The 20,652-nt window shown below is 40.5% G+C and overlaps 1 protein-coding gene across 1 annotated transcript; it reads right to left on the bottom strand.

Annotated features, from left to right (window-relative positions):
• Positions 1-19,055: 19,055 nt before the first annotated feature.
• LOC135619463 (deoxymugineic acid synthase 1-B-like) lies at positions 19,056-20,401 on the bottom strand. The gene is made up of 4 exons (XM_065121493.1): positions 20,062-20,401; positions 19,740-19,983; positions 19,479-19,658; positions 19,056-19,399 (listed from the first exon to the last, which is right to left on the bottom strand). The coding sequence occupies exons 1-4, from the start codon at positions 20,373-20,375 to the stop codon at positions 19,172-19,174; spliced, it is 966 nt and encodes a 321-aa protein (XP_064977565.1). The 5' UTR covers positions 20,376-20,401; the 3' UTR covers positions 19,056-19,171.
• Between the last annotated feature and the right edge of the window lie 251 nt (positions 20,402-20,652).

Below are 20,652 nucleotides of genomic sequence, written 5' to 3'. Positions count from 1 at the left end.
TGTGCTGCAATAGCCAATAGAATTCTGATGGATTTTAGCATTGCTATGGGTGAGAAAGTTTCATCGTAGTCAACACCTTGCCTTTGACGATACCCCTTAGCCACTAGCCTTGCTTTATAGGTCTCTACCTTTCCATCTACTCCGATCTTTTTCTTAAAGATCCACTTGCAACCGATGGGTACAATACCTTCGGGCGCATCAACTAGGTTCCAAACCTTATTGGAGTACATAGAATCCATCTCAGAATTCATGGCTTCTTTCCACTTCCCAGAGTCTATACTCATAATAGCCTCCTCGTAGGTCTGAGGATCAATATCCTCTACATCCTCTGCTCTAATATGTCCCACATATCTCTCAGGAGGATGGGATACTCTATCAGACCTGCGTAAAGTTGATACTTGTGTATTAGGTACCTGAACAGACTCGGGCTGTAGAGTGGTGCTTGAGCTTGGTTCTCCAACCTCGCTCAATTCTATCATTCTCCCACCGTCTCCGTCAAGAATGTGTTCCTTCTCAAGGAACACTGCTCTCTTAGCTACAAAGACCTTTTGGTCCTCGAGATAATAGAAATAATACCCACAAGTTTCCTTGGGGTATCCCACAAATTTGCATCGCTCTGTCCTTGATTCTAACTTATCGGGGTTGTGTCTTCTAACATGGGCAGGGCAGCCCTAAATCTTAACAACCTTAAGATCAGGCTTCTTCCCTTTCCATATCTCATATGGTGTAGACACTACCGACTTAGTTGGAACTCTGTTCAGAAGGTAAGCTGTGGTTTCTAGGGCATATCCCCAGAATGAGATGGGTAGGTCAGCGAAACTCATCATGGACCGTACCATATCTAATAATGTACTATTTCTCCTTTCAGAGACACCATTGAGCTGAGGTGTATAAGGAGGTGTCCATTGGGATAATATCCCATGGTCCTTGAGGAACTGAGTAAACTCTGTACTTAAGTATTCACCTCCTCGATCTGATCGAAGAGTTTTAATACTCTTTCCAGTCTGGTTCTCCACCTCATTCTTATACTCTCTGAATTTCTCAAAGGCCTCAGACTTGTACTTCATTAAGTACACATATCCATACCTTGAGAAATCATCAGTAAATGTAATGAAGTAGGAGTAACCTCCAATGGCATGAGTTGACATGGGTCCACATACATCACTATGTATGAGTTCCAACAACTCATTGGCTCTCTCTCCAGTTCTACTAAATGGAGATTTGGTCAGTTTTCCACGAATGCAAGGCTCACAAGTTGCATAAGACACATAGTCGAATGGATCTAGATATCCATCATTTAGCAACTTTTGAATCCTTCTTTCATGGATGTGACCTAGCCTACAATGCCACAGGTATGCACTGTTCAACTCATCTCGTTTCCTTTTGGACACATTTGCATTCATGATATGTGGAGTGGTGTCTAACATAAATAAACCATTATGCAATGTTCCTTTCGTGATGATCTTATCATCTAATAATATCGAACAACCATTGTTCTCAAAAACAAATTTATATCCACTAACTGTTAAACATGAAATGGAGATAATGTTTTTGATAATAGAAGGAACAAAATAACATGCATCTAATGCAATAAAAGCTCCACTAGGCAGATGTAGGGCGACCTCGCCAACAGCTAATACAGTAACTTTTGCTCCATTACCCATCTTGAGGTCCATCTCGCCTCTCTCTAGTCTCCTAGGCCTTGCCAGAACTTGTAACGAATTGCATATATGATAAGCACTACCGGTATCCAATACCCATGTGTTATCATAAGAGTCTGACAAATGGAGACTGATCATGAATGTACCTAAAGCTTCATCAAGCTTTTGTTTCGCCCTTTCTGCAAGGTACTCTTTGCAGTTTCTCTTCCAATGCCCATCTTTACCACAGTGGAAGCACTAGCCTTTGTCCTTTGCTGGGTCTTTCTTAGCAACCTTTGCTTTACCTTGTTTGCCCTTGCCCTTTCCCTTCTTAAGGGACCTTTCTGCTTTCCTTTTCTTTCTGGTCTCACCAGTGTAGAGAACTGGCTTCTCTTTCTTAATAGTACTCTCTGCCTCCCTCAACATATTGAGGAGCTCTGGGAGAGTCACCTCAAGCTTGTTCATATTAAAATTCATTATGAACTGTGAAAAGGAATCTGGTAGGGACTGAAGCACAATGTCCACACATAAGTTATCCTCTAGGACCATTCCTAGACCTGTGAGTTTCTCTATCCACTCAATCATCTTTAGGACATGGTTATGAACCGGTGTCCCCTCAGTCATCCTAGCGCGGAAAAGGCTCTTGGATATCTCATATCGTTGAGTCCTTCCCTGTTCCTCAAACAATTTGTAGACATGTAGGAGAATGGATCCGGCATCTATCATTTCATGTTGTCTCTGTAACTCTGGAGTCATAGAGCCCAACATATAGCACTGAGCAAGAGTGGAGTCATCAATGTACTTCACGTAGCGAGCGATCTCATCCTCGCTTGCCCCTTCTTTGGGCGTAGGCATCACTGTATCAAGGACGTACACGATTTTCTCCGCTGTGAGAACAATTCTCAAGTTACGGAGCCAATTCGTATAATTTGGACCAGTGAGGTGGTTGACATCAAGTATGCCACGTAAGGGATTTGAAAGCGACATTTTCTGAAAATAAAGATGTAGCAGAAATGAATAACATGCAGATTTTGCAAGAAATAAACTATCAAGATATGGACTTCTATCTTAATATGCTCCCACTATTTTACTAACGAGTCACGCGACACCCTCAGCACGTGAAACGGAAGTCTCTGGCAGACATCTAGTGGGGATCAGGATCCAATCAGCGTCTTAGTGTAACCTCGAGGGACTTGACCAATCACACTAAGCCTAAAAGGTAGGCAACTCTTGCCGATCACAACTCCTTGTGATTCCCGTCCTGTTCGGCCTCCGAATCACCATGGCCTCGAGGGACTCGACCAACCATGATGCTCGGTTAAGTCAACACCTTCGTTACAAGATGAGTCTGATTTGATGATATACCTCGAGGGACTCGACCAAGCATACCATGCCCTCAGGTCACTGGTGACATCTCTATGTCGTAAGCAAGATAGCGAATCACGATATAGGTGAGTCTCGAGGGACTCGACCAACTCAACCTACACCGAGAATCGGTTCCTACTCATAACGATGGAAGGCCACGTGGGTCAATCTAATTGCCTCACGTTTACCGACTTAATATTATCGAGAGATGTTTCTATAATTTGGTCTCCTAATATGACATGTCACACATATACATATTTAATATATATCTACATCGCATGCAAATATATATACATATCTAGTATGTGTATAAGCAATCACATCAGATGATCATGGACCACAACCTAATATGATTAGGCCTGAGCCAGTAGGCCTAATCACTTACATCAAGATCTATGTGTGCAACGGTGCATCTCCATGCCCTATGATCGTCCATCTCGTCCTCGTCGGTTCCGTCGACATCTTAATGCATCTCCATGCATCACGATCGTCCGTCTCGTGGGTCTCGCTATCGCATCCACGCTCCCGCTGCGCCTCCTCATGTGATTACAACTTAATCATATGCACGCAGGCCCGACAATAAACAAGAAATATAATGGAGGTTCGCAGACCTCAATAATAATAATCACAAGTACACACATCACACGGTCCATGATCATCCGTCCACACATTATACATCACATGTATAAATAATCATCATCATGTAGGACTACTAGATAATAATAAAAATAATAATCAACTAAACCTTTTAATTAATTAATATTTTTATGAAATCAGGGACATGTAGGGAATTTCTCAATTCCTAAGGATATTTTCGTAATTTGGACAAAAGACAGAAACTGGAATTTCTCAAATTCTGAGGGGCAAAACTATCTTTTGCCCGGAAAACCCTAATACCCTTTCCCCTTTTCGCTGCTGCCGCCGCCGCCACCCTGCCGGCGACGGCCTGTGCGGCGGGGCGAGGGCACTGCCCTCGCTTGCAGGCGGCACGCCCGCTGGCGGCGATGCCGCTGCGGGTGGGTGCCCCCTTCGGGCGCCGCTGCCTCCGCAGACGGTGCTGTACCGCCGGGCGGCCGCCCTTGTGGGGGGGTTTCGCCCGCGGGAGCAGCGGCGGTAGGCGCCGCTGCCCTGCGGCGCCTCTGCCCGTGGGCTGCCAGCCCCGCCAGCAGCAAGCCTGCTGCAAGCAGACCGCCGGCTGGCTGCTGCAGGCACAACACTTGCGCATGCGCCGGCGCTGTGCTGCTTGGCTATGGCTGCGGCTGCCGCTACAGGTGGCTGCAGGCATGCAGATCGAGGGCAGCAACTGTTGCTGCCCTTCCTCGCTTTTGCGTCAACGATTTTGACGTCAATATTCTTCCTAAACACAACACACGCAGTTCAAAATCAATCATTCGCACGAACAACCTGGCTCTGATACCACTGTTGGGAAATCATGGGGGGCGACATCATATGCGCAGCGGAAGAACAAGAAAACAAAAATCCCCGATTCCCAAAAAGATGTTCGTCGTCGTGCGAAGATTGGTGCGCAAAAAATCCGCAAAACACAAAACTGCGTATAGAGATTGTGTTACCTAGGGAGATCGTATATCATTGTTTCCTTGCAGATCCTTAGGAGAGGGTGAAGGAGGTCAAGCGTCCTCCTCTCTAGCGGTGATCCACACAGCAGGGTTGCGACGACGCTCCTCAAAACTCCAAGCCTACTCTGAGGTGGGGGAGAGGAGAATAGGAAAGGCAAGCAAAGACTCTAGCCTATGAGGCTGTGAATCCCTCCTATTTATAGAGATCCCGTGTCAAACCGTAATGGGTCCTTCCCTAGTGGGTATTGGATCTGCATCCAATAAGACAAGGGCTCCGTCGGATATCTCATATCCGAACCTCTACTCATCGCAATGCCTACCATATGTGTGTGACCCTCTAGGCCCAATATCGAGCTGGCCGTGAGTCATACCTGTTAGAACTCCTTCTAACTCAGTGAATTATTATCTCTGTAATAATTCACTCGACTCATCGACTACGGACGTACTAGGCCACTACGCCGTAGTCCCTAGACGATACAGGGGAATCCAATCCATTGGACCTGTCTGTCCTCAGTTACCATGTACCTATAGTCCCTCATCCATCTAATATCCCAAAGACCATATATCGAGCATGGTGCTGTCCATACGGTTTCTACTCAAGTCTCGCTCTAATCGGATTCTCCCGGAGAACTCTTTCTCTCTCAACCCGAATGACCCTGGCCAAGGATTTGTCTGAGCAAGAACACATGGGATATTCCTCTCATGACGCCGAGAGTGGATGATCCTCTGTCGACACTCAATAGCCCTCGTAAGATCGACTACCACTCCCAATGACCAGTTGTACTAGATCTGGGACAGCCAAACCTATAAGTTTGGTATCAAAGAGTGGAGCACTCATACAGGACATCCTTGGTGTCTCAATTCTAAGGACCAGATACACCACTAGGACTACGGAATCGCTGTCTGACAATAAGGCATCATCAACCATCCAACATTCCGTAAGCGGATCAATCAGTGAACTCATTCTCCAATGAGCACCTGTACTATATCCCTAGTGTCCCTACACGAGCATTTATGAGACCAGCTGCATCCATCATATGGACGGGTATACAGCACACCAGTCTATCCGGTTATCACAATGTCCCTCTCAAGTAACCTATGACCGGGATTATTTAGGATATGTGTTTAAAGGTGAATCGATCTCATTATCGTGATCTCATCACGATCCGATTCCCATTGCACAAATCCAAGGACATCACAATATATATATGCATTTATGCAATAGTTATAAAGTGATATACGCCAAAATATAATAAGCAAAAAGATTCTGTATCAAGTCACACGTGCCATCACTCACGTGATTGACTTGCTGGGCACCTATGACTAGCAGGTACCACCCAGGACAGTGTTAGTGTTTACTAACACTGTGCGGTGGTACTACCCAGCACAGTTGGTAGTACCGCCCGTGCCCAGGAAACCCGGAATGGGAAAGTTTTAGGCTCCAAGTTTGAATCAACTTGAAGCCTATAAATACCCCTCTTATCCCTAGTTAAAGCACACAAGCACAAAGGGTTTAAAAAGAAAGAAACGCTACTAAAATCTTGTGCAATCTCCTCTCCCTCTTCTAAGTGTTAAACTAGTTTGAGAGAGGAGTAAGTGAGTGCTTGTAAGGGTTATCTCCTAAACCCGTGAAAAGGAGAAGAGGGGTGTAAAAGGTGGTTGGTCTTCGCCTATTAAAGGAAGACCTCCAGTGGACACCGGTGACCTCATCGGAGGAGGAAGCCGAAAGTAGATGTAGGTCACGTTGACCGAACCACTTTAAAACTCAAGTTTGCATTTACTTGTTGCTATTTACCTTACTGCAAACTACTTTACTTAGTTACTATGCTTCTATATGCTTTCAAGTTAAGTTTCTGAAATTATTTTCAACATAAACAGATTTTATCGTACGAATGTTTTTGAAGACGTGATTTTACCGCTACACTAATTCACCCCCTCTTAGTGCCGACCCCGACTCTTGATCCTAACAATTGGTATCAGAATCTCGTTTTCTAATTTGGTTCAACACCTAAATAGAAATGACTCTTTTCGGCTTTCAAGAGGGTCACTCTTTCATTTGTCCTCCCTTTTTCAATGGGATGAACTACACTTATTGGAAAACTTGAATGAGAGTTTTCTTGCTTTCATTGAATCTCGATTTATGGTATATAGTTGAATATGGTTTTCAAATGTCTTCTATTTCAATTAACCATTGGAATGATTTAGAGAAGAAGACGTTTTCTCTAAATGCAAAGGCTATGAATGCCTTGTTTTGCGCTTTAAATAGAAATGAGTTTAATCGTGTTTCTACTTGTGAAATAGTTTTCGATATTTGGCGCACTCTTGAAATCACATATGAAGAAACTAACAAAGTTAAAGATTTAAAAATTAATTTTTTAATACATAATTTCGAGCTTTTTCGAATGAAGTCAAGCGAAACCAATTAATTTTTAAATACATAATTTTGTACACCCGTTTTACGGATGTCATCAATGGTTTAAAAGCTCTTGGCAAATGTTTTTCGGATTTTGAACTTGTAAATAAGATTTTGTGTTCACTTAATAAGTGTTGGGATTCAAAAATAATGGCTATTCAAGAATCGAAAAACTTGAACCAATTTCTAATTGAAGAACTAATAGGGTCCTTGATGACCTATGAAATGATGTGCAATACATATAAAGAACTTGAGAATCACCTTCTAAAGAATAGGAAAGATTTTGAACTTAGAACATTTGAAGACCACTCGAGCATAATCTCAAGTGATGGTGAACTTGAACTACTCATGAACTTTAAAAAGTTAATGAAACAAAAATTAAAGAATAAGAAGAATGCAACTACTTGCTTTGAACGCAAGAAAAAAAAAGAACTGTGGGATGAATTGAGCTCCTCCGAAGATGAGGAGAAAATCAACAAAGGCAAGGTGGCAAACTACGCCTTAACGGCTTTCAACGTTGAGGTAATCAAAATGCCTTTAGTTTATTTTAAAAGTACATAATATTTTTCATGAGTTATTTTTAATTTAGTTTAGTTGTTTTTCTTGAAAATTATATGTTTAATAATGAAAATACAAAAATTAGGAATCATGCTTATCATTCCAATGATTTTAAAAATAATCATAAAATATATATTTTATGATAAACAAACAAAATGATTTTGATTGAAAATATGAAATCATGCTTGATAATTTAATGCATAATGATAATCTTTAATGAGTTTATCTTTCGAAATGATGCATAATGATTTTTGAGATTTATGGATTATCGATTTTTACATCAATGAATGTGGCCTTTTCAGCTTTAAACTATGATGTATGTTTTCATACAAAAACTAGAGCATATTGATTTGAAAGTATGTTTAATGGTTTTATAATTCATGATGAATCTTGTGATTTACGAATTATTGATCTTTACCATAATGAAAGTACCTTATTGATCTTTGTCATAATAAATCTTGCACTTTCGATTTTAAAAATAATACATGTTTTTATTTGGCATAAATGAAATACAATCATATGAATTGAGACAACTAAAAAGAGGAAAATATTTTTTAAAAATTATTTTTCTCTATCTTATTGATTTTGATGAATCTATTTGTATCATTTTTACGAATCTCTTGGACGTTGAAAATGATTTTGATGATTTAAATTTGAATAAATTTTTATTCAGATCATGATCTTGATTCCTTGATATTTACAAATTAAGATTTATTGTGAATCAAGATTTTTCATTAATCGTTCTCCTAAAATTCTTCTTGGTATTTCATTTAAGAGGAAATTTAATATATGAATCATTTCCTTTGGTATTTATATGATCTTATTTCTCATGATATAATTTATTTTTGTATAACTCCTTGTATTCATCACCCAATTAATTTTTCTTGATGAGATGAAATGAACGTGATGAAATAAAAATATGCATTAAATATGGGATACAATATAATTTGACATTTAGATACCATCATGATTTAAAATGCTATGATTTGTTGCTAAAATGATGTATGTTTAGTATCATTAATACTTTAAATGATGAATGTTTGGTATCATGATCAAAATGTTGATAAATGCTTAAAAAATTTAATGTCATAATCGTAATAATGATTGATTTATTTTATCATGCATGAAAAATAAAATATATGGTTTTGAAATTGTGCATGTTTTAATTTAAAAATATAATGATGCTAAAATAAGATTGTTACTTACCTTTGTTATGATATAGAAATTGATGTAAAGGATCTTCCCTTACAATGACAAAGGGGGAGAAATATTGCTAGCTCTAGATGCAAAACATGATAACTTATACTTTACAATAGAAGCAAAATTGCTAGCTCAAACATTGCAAAGGAAGCAAAAATTTGCTAGCTTGTAACTTGCATATTTCAAGAAGCAAGAGTTGCTTTCTTGAACATTTCTAATTTGCTAGCCTGCATGATGTATAACTTGCTATCTTGAACATTATAAAGAAATGCTATCTTGCACATCACAAAGAAAAGAAAATATGTCAATTTGCACATCTTTAAATTTGCTAGCTTGTATGTTGTAAAACTTGCATATCTAAAACTTGATAGCTTGAATATTCTAAGCATGATGTAACACTTGCTAAATTTTCTAGCTTCAAATTGCATGATGATAAAACTTGATATTATGTTTTTCATGCAATAAGTTGAACTTATATTTCCAAACATATGAATAGTTAGACTTCTCCTTTTTGTTGATGACAAAGGGGGAGAAGTATGTTGATGTCATGCATGATTTGATCATGACATGTTTACTTAGATTTTTGAATCCAAGAGTTTCTATCAATAAGGCATATTGATAGGGGGAGTTTGTTTCAACTCCGGGATCATCAATTGGTTGTCATTATCAAAAAGGGGGCGATTGTTGAATCTCGTATTTTGATGATGAAACCAATTGATATGTATTTATATTTTAATCTATATTTGAGTGACACAGGATGCTTCAATCAGGATAAGACAATTAAAGTAGGAAAAATCATGTTGTGCCGGGGGAAAAAATGTCAGAAGATTGGACGTCGGACCGGTGGATCGGTCGACGTATCGACAAAGGGCTTCGGGCCATAGATTTGGACATCGGGCCAAGAAGAGCAGATATTGCGCTAAGGATATTGGAGTTGCGGAGTCAACTAGTTGATTGGGCAATAGGCTACAAGAGAGGACGATGCACCGAAGAATCGGATGAGGTGTCGAGAGACCAATGACATGCTGGACAACTTGATTAATGCTTAGTATTAATTGTCTAGATCGAAGTATGTTTTTACATGTGTAGGATTAACTACGATAGCAATGCATAAAGCAAAATGAAGTCCCGGAGTCAAGGACGCGATTACGTTAGGAGTTCGAGAGTTCATCGGAAGTGCGGACATTCATCGGAAGTTCTGGAGGAACCAGCTGAGAAGTCTCAGAGCTTGCCAGAGAAGCTCATCGGAACTCGCCAAGAAGATCGTCATGAAGTCTAGGAGTTCGCCGGAAGCTCGCTAGAAAAATAGACATAGGGACTTGTTTTGCTTAGCAAATATCTTAGGATTTAGTAGTTAGCACGTAATTGGGTTTGGATTTGGGCCAACCCAATTAAGGGCCAGTTAGGCCCATGTAAGAACTGTGTTAGACCCAATAAGAGGCCTAAACAGTGCCCCAATAAGTCTCACCATCGTGGCACAATCTTCGAGACTATGTTAGGCGGTGGTACCGCCCCTAGTAGGGTGCAAGGTGGTGGTACCGCCAGTCTGGGTGGTGGTACCGCCCAGCACTGCCCCCAGGCGGTGGTACCGCCAGACCTGGGCAGTGCTACCACCCAGGACAGTGTCAATGTCGACTAACATTGGGTGGTGGTACCGCCCAACGTAGGCGGTAGTACCACCCGTGCTCGGGGAACCCAGGATGGGAAAGTTTTAGGCTCTAAGTTTGAATCAACTTGAAGCCTATAAATACCCCTCTCATCCCTGGTTAAAGTACACAAGCACAAAGAGTCTAAAAAGAAAGAAATGTTGCTAAAATCTTATGTAATCTCCTCTCCCTCTTCTAAGTATTAGACTAGTTTGAGAGAGGAGTAAGTAAGTGCTTGTAAGAGTTATCTCCTAAACCCGTAAAAAGGAGAAGAGGGGTGTAAAATGTGGTTGGTCTTCGCCTATTGAAGAAAGTCCTCTAGTGGACATCGGTGACCTCGTCGGAGGAGGAAGCCGAAAGTGGATGTAAGTTACGTTGACCGAACCACTCTAAAACTCTAGTTTGCATTTACTTATTGCTATTTACCTTACTGCAAACTATTTTACTTAGTTACTACACTTTCATATGCTTTCATGTTAAGTTTCCAAAATTGTTTTCAACTTAAATAGATTTTATCGTACGAAAGTTTTTGAAGACATGATTTTACAGCTGCACTAATTCACCCCCCCTCTTAGTGCCGACCTCGACTCTTGATCCTAACAGTGGTACCATTGTTTGACATTGGGCGGTACCACCACCTAATTTGGTAGTACCATCGCTTAATACAGTCTCGAAGACTATCTTAGATATTGAGCCTCTAGCGGTTCCACCGTTTGGACCGGTGGTGCCATTGCTTGACCCAACTTTTGGGTCATTGAATGAGCCTCCTAATGAGCCCAAATTGGTCCCAATTAGCCTCTAATCGAGTTAGCATGATTACACTAAAAACTAACTCAATTAGCCTCCTAAACTACTTTCATTTAGACAAATGATTACAAAACATGAATCCTTTGTCTGGCTTGTCATTGGTTCATCCGGCGCTTCGTCCAATCTTTCAATGCATCGTCCTCTCCATTGGCGTATTGCCTAATTAGCATGTTGACCTTCCGCAATATCTGATCTCCTTAGCGCAATGTCCGATCCCTCAGCTCGATACCCGAACTTATGGTACAAAGTCCTTTTACCGACACGTCGATCGATCTTTTGGCTCATCATCCAATCTTCTACCATGTTCAACTTTGGCTCAACGTCTAATTCCTCCTGCTTTAATCAATTTACCTCTCATTGATCGAAAGTAGTCCTATGTCACTAAAAATATAGATTAGATCATAAACTTATCAATTGATTTCATCACTCAAAATGTAGATTAGATCACAAATATGAGATTCAACAAGTAATATAAACTGCATGACTAGGTTAGTATGTCATGAGTTTATTATTTGATTTTGATAAGGTAGGATAATTATTATTAGTCATTGATGTAGTATACATTGGGATGCAACACCATTTAAGGGTTGGTGACCTGGAGCCTTGCTTTGGTATCGGTCTCGATGACAGATGAGCTACTATAGGGTAAAATCGTTATTATTAATAATATAAAATAAATAATGTCTCAGTAAAGAGACCATCAAGGATTAATCTATATAAACCATTTCTATAAACAATAATAATATTCTGAAATAAACTGAAGGATCCACAACTGAACTTAAAAAGAAAATATCATTTTATTAAGTTTTGATAATGAAATTAGTTTTTAAAAAAAGTAGGTACATAAAGAGTTTGAGACAAATATAAGTAATGCCTAATATCGATAACTCCCAACGCATTTAACTAGAGCTTTGTCCCGATTTGGCATGAAAACGACGTTTTCATTTGTTTTTGTGGTTTGAAATGTAAGGAATCCTCCATCATACGAGTTGGTTGAGTCGGAATTAATTCAACAAGTATTGTTATAAAATATTTCTGTATAAATATAAAAGCACAAGACTTATCTTTCTTTTTTGAACCAAACAATTCATTTTGGGTAAGTTGTCTAATAGTGTTAGGACTCTAGCTTGGAGAGTCCTAATTGTGAGGGACATTCATGTAAAAATGTTAGGACTCTAGCTAGGAGAGTCCTAATTGAGAGGGACATTCTGTTAGGACTCTAGCTAGGAGAGTCCTAATTGTGAGGGGCATTCATGTAGGAGGTTTTTTCTTAGAGAAGAATTAGGAGTTGTAAGGGAATAGGAGTCTTGAGTAGGAGTTCTATTAGGAGTTGGTTAGAAGTAAGAGTCTTAAGTAGGAGTCCTATTAGGAGTTAGGGTTTAGAAGCCCTATAAATAGCCATGTATTCCTTCTCTTTTCTTAAGCAATAGATGAATCTTTTCTGCAGCCTTTGAGCAGCAACTTGGAGGGAGGAACCCTTATAGAGTTCCAAGGAGGCCGATCCCCTAAAGAGATCAACCCCAAGTTTAGAATCTGCAAGGGTTCTAACACCTGGTATCAGAGCAGCGTTCTTGGCGTCTCGCTGCCCTTCCACAGCCATCCATCAACCCTCTACAACCATCCAAAGCAATTCCCACAATTGCTTAAAAGATCGTCACCGAATTCCGTCATCATCTCCACCACCACAGATCATCCTTTGATCTCCCCGTGAATTGCAACAGGTTCTGGTTTCCTACCTTACTGCTGCTGCAATTTAGTTATCCTTATTCGAAAATCCAAAAAAAAAAAAAAAATCGTTCCTATATTGCTGCATAAACTTTTCGTCACAAAGTTTTCATCTCTACGACGAAAGATACATTGCAGAATTCCAACCGCATAGCACCATCTGTTTGATCTTGCTACTGTGCTTTTTCTATCCAAATTTCTACGAAATTTTTATGACATCTTTGACACTTCTTAACAGTGGAATTTCCTTTAGTTTCATCAAAAAATTCTCAATATAAACTACTAATCTTTTATGTCCAATCTGCTGCACTTGAATTGCAGAATTCAAGCTGCATAGCACCATCTGTTTGATCTTGCTACTCTGCTTTTTCTATCCAAATTTCTACGAAATTTTTATGACATCTTTGACACTTCCTATCAGTGGATTTCCCTTTGGTTTCATCGAAAAATTCTTAATATAAACTACTGATCTTTTATGTCCAATCTGCTGCACTTGAAAATCTATGCTGCAGAAAATTTCAGGTGCATATCGTTGCCTTAACCCATCTATTTGCAATCTTTTTTGAATTAAATTTCTTATACACTTCATAGATCATCTTGGCTTCCATCTAAGATTGATCTATTAAGAAATTCATCTCTAAAAACGATTTTATGTTGCTGCAAATTTTCATCGTAACCCACTGAAATTTTTCGACGACAATTCTGCAATTGCAACTTGCACCAATTTCCTTGCTATTATACTGCCGAAATTTTCTTGATTAAATTAGATATCCTTGCTGTCATATAAACTGTGATTTTGCTATCAATTTCCTCCTCAATTCTCTTAAGTTTTTGGCGGAAATTACATCGAGAAACCGTTGTTTCTTCGACGACAATTCTACTCTTACAAGACAGCAGCACATACTTGCTGCAAATTCTACGGATTTCTGTCAAACCTTTGCTACCATCTACCACAGATCCAAAACTTTCATCCACAACCCTAAAACTCTGCCAAACCACACCCTCAAACTGTACCCAAAACAGCCACAAAACAAGCCTAAATCGTAGCCTACATCCACCGATCCACCAACCCTTTCGACCATCACTTCTCTTAACCTATACATGCCTTTAACCTGACAACAAAAGAGAGATCTTAACATTATAGATTTGGAGGCATATACTATGGCATCTAAGGAGGTAATCGATGCTAAATTCGAAGCCTTGGAGGCGCGAATGGAGGATAAGATTCGGACGCTCTTTACCGAACTCAGATTGGGCCGACTACTAAGTCCGAAAAATTCATATCACGGAGAGAGCTTTGCCCAATCGCACCAGGCCCGAAGAGATGAGTTCTAAGGGAGGGGAGGCTCTATGATCGATCCCAATTATCCACGCATAAGGGTGGACTTCCCTAGATGGGAAGAAGGAGACCCGATTGGTTGGATCTTGCACGCGGAGCGATATTTTCGGTACCATAAAATCGCGGATGCATCTATGGTGAAAATTACAGCTATACATCTTGAAGGGGATGCTATACAGTGGTTTGACTGGTTTGAACATACTTATGGAGTCCTTTCATGGTGACAATTCAAAGAAGGACTACTGATTCGCTTCAGACCAATCAATTACGAGAATATTGACGAACAACTAGCAAAGATCCAACAAACCTTCACCATTCAGGAGTACCAAACTAGGTTTGAAATGTTATCTAATCAAACTCATGATTGGTCTCAAAAACAACTATTGTGGACCTTCATTGAGGGCTTGAAGCCGGAGATCCGAGGAGAAGTTAAAGCGCGACAACCGTATATGCTTATGGCAGCCATCTCTTTCGCACGACATCAAGAGGAGCAATTGAACCATGAAGCTCGGAGGACTAGGGTCTCTCCTCAACCAGTAATATTGAAGCCCTTAGCACCCCCTACTGTCGACCAAGTCCCTACACTAAAGAGGTTAACAATAGAAGAGCTTCGGGAGCGATATGCGAAGGGGTTATGTTGGCATTGTAACGAGCCGTGGAGCCGTGAGCATCGCTGTAGTAAAGGGGGACTTCTTATGATTGAACCGATAGAAGAAGAGGTCATTGAACATCCAAAAGAGAGCCTTGAACATGAAGAAGAAGATGCAGAAGAAGAGCCACAACCGACCGAAGTTACGGTACATACACTAGCTAGCTACTCAAACCCGCAAACGATGAAAATTGGAGGTCTTCTCAAACAACAACCAATTACTGTTCTCATCGACACGGGCAGTACTACTAACTTCCTAAATAGTAAGCTTGCTGTTCGGATATCATTACCTATCGAGAATCGCTGCAGGTTTGATGTTAAGGTCACCGACGGACGGATTTTGAATTGTGATCATAGGCGCTTGCAGGAGAAACTATTGCTGCAGGACCAAGAGATAATTGCAGATTTCTTCCTTCTCCCTCTTAACAATCATGAGGCCATGCTCAAAATTAAATGGTTGACGACATTAGGTGATATTTCTTGGAATTTTATGAAACTAATTATGAAATTTTACAGTAAGGAGAAACAGGTGACATTGCACAGGAAACGTGGGGGCGACATAACAATGATTTGCACACAACAAATGGAGAATGTTTTGCATAAAGCATGCAGTGGCTTTTTGGTACAACTTGAGCAGCAAACTAAGGGAGAGCCAACAGAATTTGAAGATCCAAATCTACTTCCTTTGCTTACTGAAATTTCAAATATATTTGACGAACCATGCAACCTACCTCTTACCTGTCGGCATGATCATTGTATAATGATTCTTCCAGGCAAATCTTCAGCAAATGCTCAACCATATCAGTATCCACATCTCCAAAAGGATGAAATATAAAGGATTATAAAAGAGATGCTCGAAACAGGAGTTATTCGGCCAATTTGCAACCTCTACTCTTCGCTGGTGCTACTTGTACGCAAGAAGGACGGAACAAGGCGAATATGTGTTGATTACCGAGCTCTCAATGGCATAATCATCAAGGACAAATACTTTATTCCAATAGTAGATGAATTGCTAGATGAAAGGGAGCACAAATCTTTACAAAGTTGGACCTTTGATCCGGGTATCATCAAATACGAGCATGCGAAGAAGACATACGGAAAACCACCTTTTGAACACACAACAACCACGAATTTTTGCTTTCTTCAACAAAAGGTGGAATATCTTGGGCATATCATATCAGAGGAAGGTGTGGCAGTGGACCCCTTCAAAATTGGAGCAATGCAAAACTGGCCGACCTCGAGAAACATAAAATTGCTACATGACTTTCTGGGTTTAACTGGCTACTACCGCAAGTTCGTGAAAAACTATAGAAAGATCAGTGCACCACTTACTTCCTTACTAGAAAAAGATGTCTTCCAATGGTTGGACAGAGCCTCCGCTGCCTTCGACAAACTTAAGGCAGCCATGACGACGACGCCGGTGCTAACACTACCAGATTTCAACCGACCCTTCATTATTGAGGCCGACACATCTGGAGTCAGAATTGGAGCCATTCTCATGCAAGATGGTCGACAACTCGCATACACTAGCAAGGCATTATCTCCCTCCGATCAAAATATGTCAACATATGATAAGGAGATGCTCGCCATTGTGCGCGCAGCAACGAGGTGGAGATTGTACTTTATCAGGCAATACTTTCAAATCAAGACCGACCATAAAAGCCTAAAATATCTCTTGGAGCAGAAGATATCTTCCCCCGAGCAGCAAAAATGGGTAACAAAACTTCTTGGATTTGATTTTGAAATAACTTACAAAAAGGGGAAAGAGAATGTTCTTGCAGATGTGCTTTCGCAGCTACCCGAGCAAGTTGAAGTTTCGACCGTTTCACTTCCGACCAGCGACTTCCTTGAGGATATTAAGATGGAATGGCAGGAAGATTCAGATACTAGTAAGATTATAAAAAAATTGGAGGAAGCACCAAGCCCCATGGCTCATTACAATTGGGACTCAAAAGAATTACACTATAAGGGACACATTGTGCTTGTGACAAATTCTACTTGCATCTTCAATAGCAGATTTTGGACAAAGTTATTCTATATGCAGTGTACTAAATTGAAAAGGAGTACGACATATCACCCACAAACCAACAGCCAACCGAAAGTTTTAAACAGGTGCTTGGAGACAGCCCAAAGCCACCCACCAAATATGACTACCCAAAGAGAACTCCAGACCCAGCCAAGTGCCATTATTGATCGACGGATCGTGACTCGACGACGACGACCCACTAATGAAGTGCTAATACAGTGGGCGAACCTACCAAAAGAAGATGTCACTTGGGAGAACTATGATGACTTGAAGATCAAATTCCCAGAATTCATGAATCATCAGCCTCGAGGACAAGGCTGATTTGAAGAGGGTGGGTCTGTTAGGACTCTAGCTTGGAGAGTCCTAATTGTGAGGGACATTCATGTAAAAATGTTAGGACTCTAGCTAGGAGAGTCCTAATTGAGAGGGACATTCTGTTAGGACTCTAGCTAGGAGAGTCCTAATTGTGAGGGGCATTCATGTAGGAGGTTTTTTCTTAGAGAAGAATTAGGAGTTGTAAGGGAATAGGAGTCTTGAGTAGGAGTTCTATTAGGAGTTGGTTAGAAGTAAGAGTCTTAAGTAGGAGTCCTATTAGGAGTTAGGGTTTAGAAGCCCTATAAATAGCCATGTATTCCTTCTCTTTTCTTAAGCAATAGATGAATCTTTTCTGCAGCCTTTGAGCAGCAACTTGGAGGGAGGAACCCCTATAGAGTTCCAAGGAGGTCGATCCCCTAAAGAGATCAACCCCAAGTTTAGAATCTGCAAGGGTTCTAACAAATAGTTCCCTACCTTCTTACATAAATGACATCTATGATTTATATGTTCCTTTTTGCGGATTTAAGTTGCTTTGTAGGATTTGTTCACATTGTGCAATCCTTTTTTTATGCTCTTTCTAGACTTTTTTTTTCATGTTCTCTCCATCTTTTTGATGACTTATAAAATGAACATAATGAGTCTCTTGATTCTTAAGTCTTGTCTCTTGTTGAGCAAATATACTAGTCAACTTATGGAATACTCCACTTATCCTTAATAGTGTTATAGTTCATCTGAAATAGGAGGCAAAGAATTAAGTATAAACTGTACTAAGAAATACCCATCCACATTCATTCCTAGAGCCTTTAATTTTACTGTTAAATTTATCATTTTAATGACATGCTCATGCATGGTACAAGAACCATCAAATTTCATGGTGGTTAATTTGCTCATTAATGTACCGAGAAAAGAATTGTCAGCAGTTTGAGAATGCTGTTCTATAAATTTCATGAATTCCTTAGCACTATCAATTTTGGGAAGAGTTGACTTAATGCTACTTGCAACAATCATTCGCATAACGATAAACTTAATCTATTTGATCTTTTCCAAACTTTATGGAAAGCCTTTTCTTTCTTTATCACTGTTAATATTAGTGACAGCAGTGGGCGTCTCAACTTGAAGTGCCAAATCAAGATCCTAAACACAAAGGTGAAACTGGACTTGTTTACACCAATGGGAGAAGTTTAATCCGTTAAATAAGAGAACAAACAAAACACACGAATGATGAGACACAGGAATATATATCTTGAAATACATGACAAAATACTCTCACATTAATACCTTGAGTAAAAACATCATCACATAATCAGATTCAGCCATGCAAATAAACTGCAAATGCATATCAAAGTTCTCCTTTGGGTGAAACTAAGATATATGATCGTAATAATATTTTTTTATGTTTCACTTTAATTGACAATTAATTGGACACTGATTAAAATTATTGATCAAGAATCATAATCATGGGAGACTATCTTAATTGGAGGGACTCTCTCAAGTTAACTATATCTAGTTTTTCTGTTCTCATCTATATAATGATAGGGTTCGAGTTCTTATAATTGATCGTCAGTACCATTATTATAGTACTCTCGTGTGAAAAATAGGAAAAGGGAAGAATGATATAGTTTATTCATGTACGAATTTTTTGAGGCTTCATGATATCCGAGGTATTCAATTCGATATCCAAAGATATATACACTTTATTTTTTATTAATTATAAATTATATTTTAATCCTGATTATGTTTTTGCCCGTATGAGTCTATTCTAACATGAAAGAGAAACCGAAAGAAAAACCAGAAAGACGATGAAGCAGGTTTTTTATTTTAATGATTCTAGATTCTAGCATACATGAGAATCTTAGTTCTACATCCAAAGAACACGACATGAGATAGGTTTGTCTTCCCCCCCCCCATTACTTATTTGATCTCACCATCCCACAGCTCTTCAGTGGATTTGTAGGGGCCATCATCAGACACGAAATCGTAGCCAGGGAACCCTTTCCGCTGTGGAATCTGACCAATCTTATGCTTATCTTCATCGCTCAGCTCCCAATCCAGTATGTCCAGGTTTTCCACCATCCTCTCCTCGTTGAAGCTCTTCACCAGAACACAGTCTCCTTGCTCGTACACCCACCTCAAGCAAATCTGTCCACATGCTCACAATGCGTTTGATTCCAAACCCCACCTCTTTTGTGTTGGTGTATGTTTACCGCACAGTCATTACCTGAGCAAGAGTCTTCCCCTTGGCTGCAGCTATCTCTTTGAGGACACCACAGTCCATGACCCAGTTTTGCCCCCAGTGCGTTCCTTTGGCCCCCAAGGGCGAGTAGGCGCACACCTGAATCCCCTTAGCCACACAAAACTCCCTCAGCTTCTGCTGCTGCCACAGAGGGTTCACCTCCACCTTATCCTCACACAACAGTACGCGTGATGCAACCATCTCCAAGATTGAATCATACATCTAGTTGGGTTATATGATCAGTACCTGATTGACAGCAGGAGGGATCTTGGCAACGGAGAGTAGCGTTTCCAGCTTCTTGGAGGATAAGTTGCTGACGCCTATGGACTTCGTTAGGCCGAGAGCATGGCACTCCTCCATGGCCCTCCACACCTCGCTCATGTCGATGGGCAAGAGGTCCTCTTTCGCCGGCGGCAGCTCGTACTTCCCCGGTCTTGTGCTTACCGGCCAGTGCACGAGGTAGAGGTCGAGGTACTCCAGCTGCAGGTTGCTGAAACACGGGGAAGATGGGGGTAGAAGACAAGGCGTTACGTCGAACATGAAGGTTGAGATGAGTTTGGAGGACTACCGAAGAGTCTTTTGGAGGGCGGAGAGGACGAGATGAGGGTGGGCGTCGCTGCACCACAGCTTGGAGGTGATGAAGAGCTCGTCGCGGGAGCGGATGGCGCCGGCGCGGAGGGCGTCGGCGATGGCAGCGCCGAGCGGCTCCTCGGACTGGTAGAGCGCGGCGGTGTCAAAGTGGCGGTAGCCGAGTTCGATGGACCTGAGAATGGCGGCGCGCATGGCTTCGGATGAGGCGAAAGGGTACACCGCCGTGCCCATGCCGATACGCGGCATTGGCTTTCCCCCTGAGTTCAGCCTTACCTCCGGTATCCTAACCATGCTGCTGCTGTAGTAGTGATGGAAATGATAAGGAGTCGATTTTATAGATGGAGAGAGAGGATATTTTTCTCTAGAATCCAAATATTAGCATTGAGTGGCGACGAGAATACTATCAACATTATCTTTTCGCTGTTGAATTGATATTACATGAGTCTTATTATATATATATATATATATATATATATATATATATATATATATATATATATATATATATATATATATATATATATATATATATATATTGTACTCCGATCGCAGCTACTTCGTGAACATT

This window comes from Musa acuminata, chromosome BXJ2-8 (assembly GCF_036884655.1).
Source record: "Musa acuminata AAA Group cultivar baxijiao chromosome BXJ2-8, Cavendish_Baxijiao_AAA, whole genome shotgun sequence".
In the NCBI taxonomy this organism is placed as follows: domain Eukaryota; kingdom Viridiplantae; phylum Streptophyta; class Magnoliopsida; order Zingiberales; family Musaceae; genus Musa; species Musa acuminata.
Note: the sequence above shows the minus strand (reverse complement) of the source record. Positions and strands in the feature narration are given on the sequence as shown.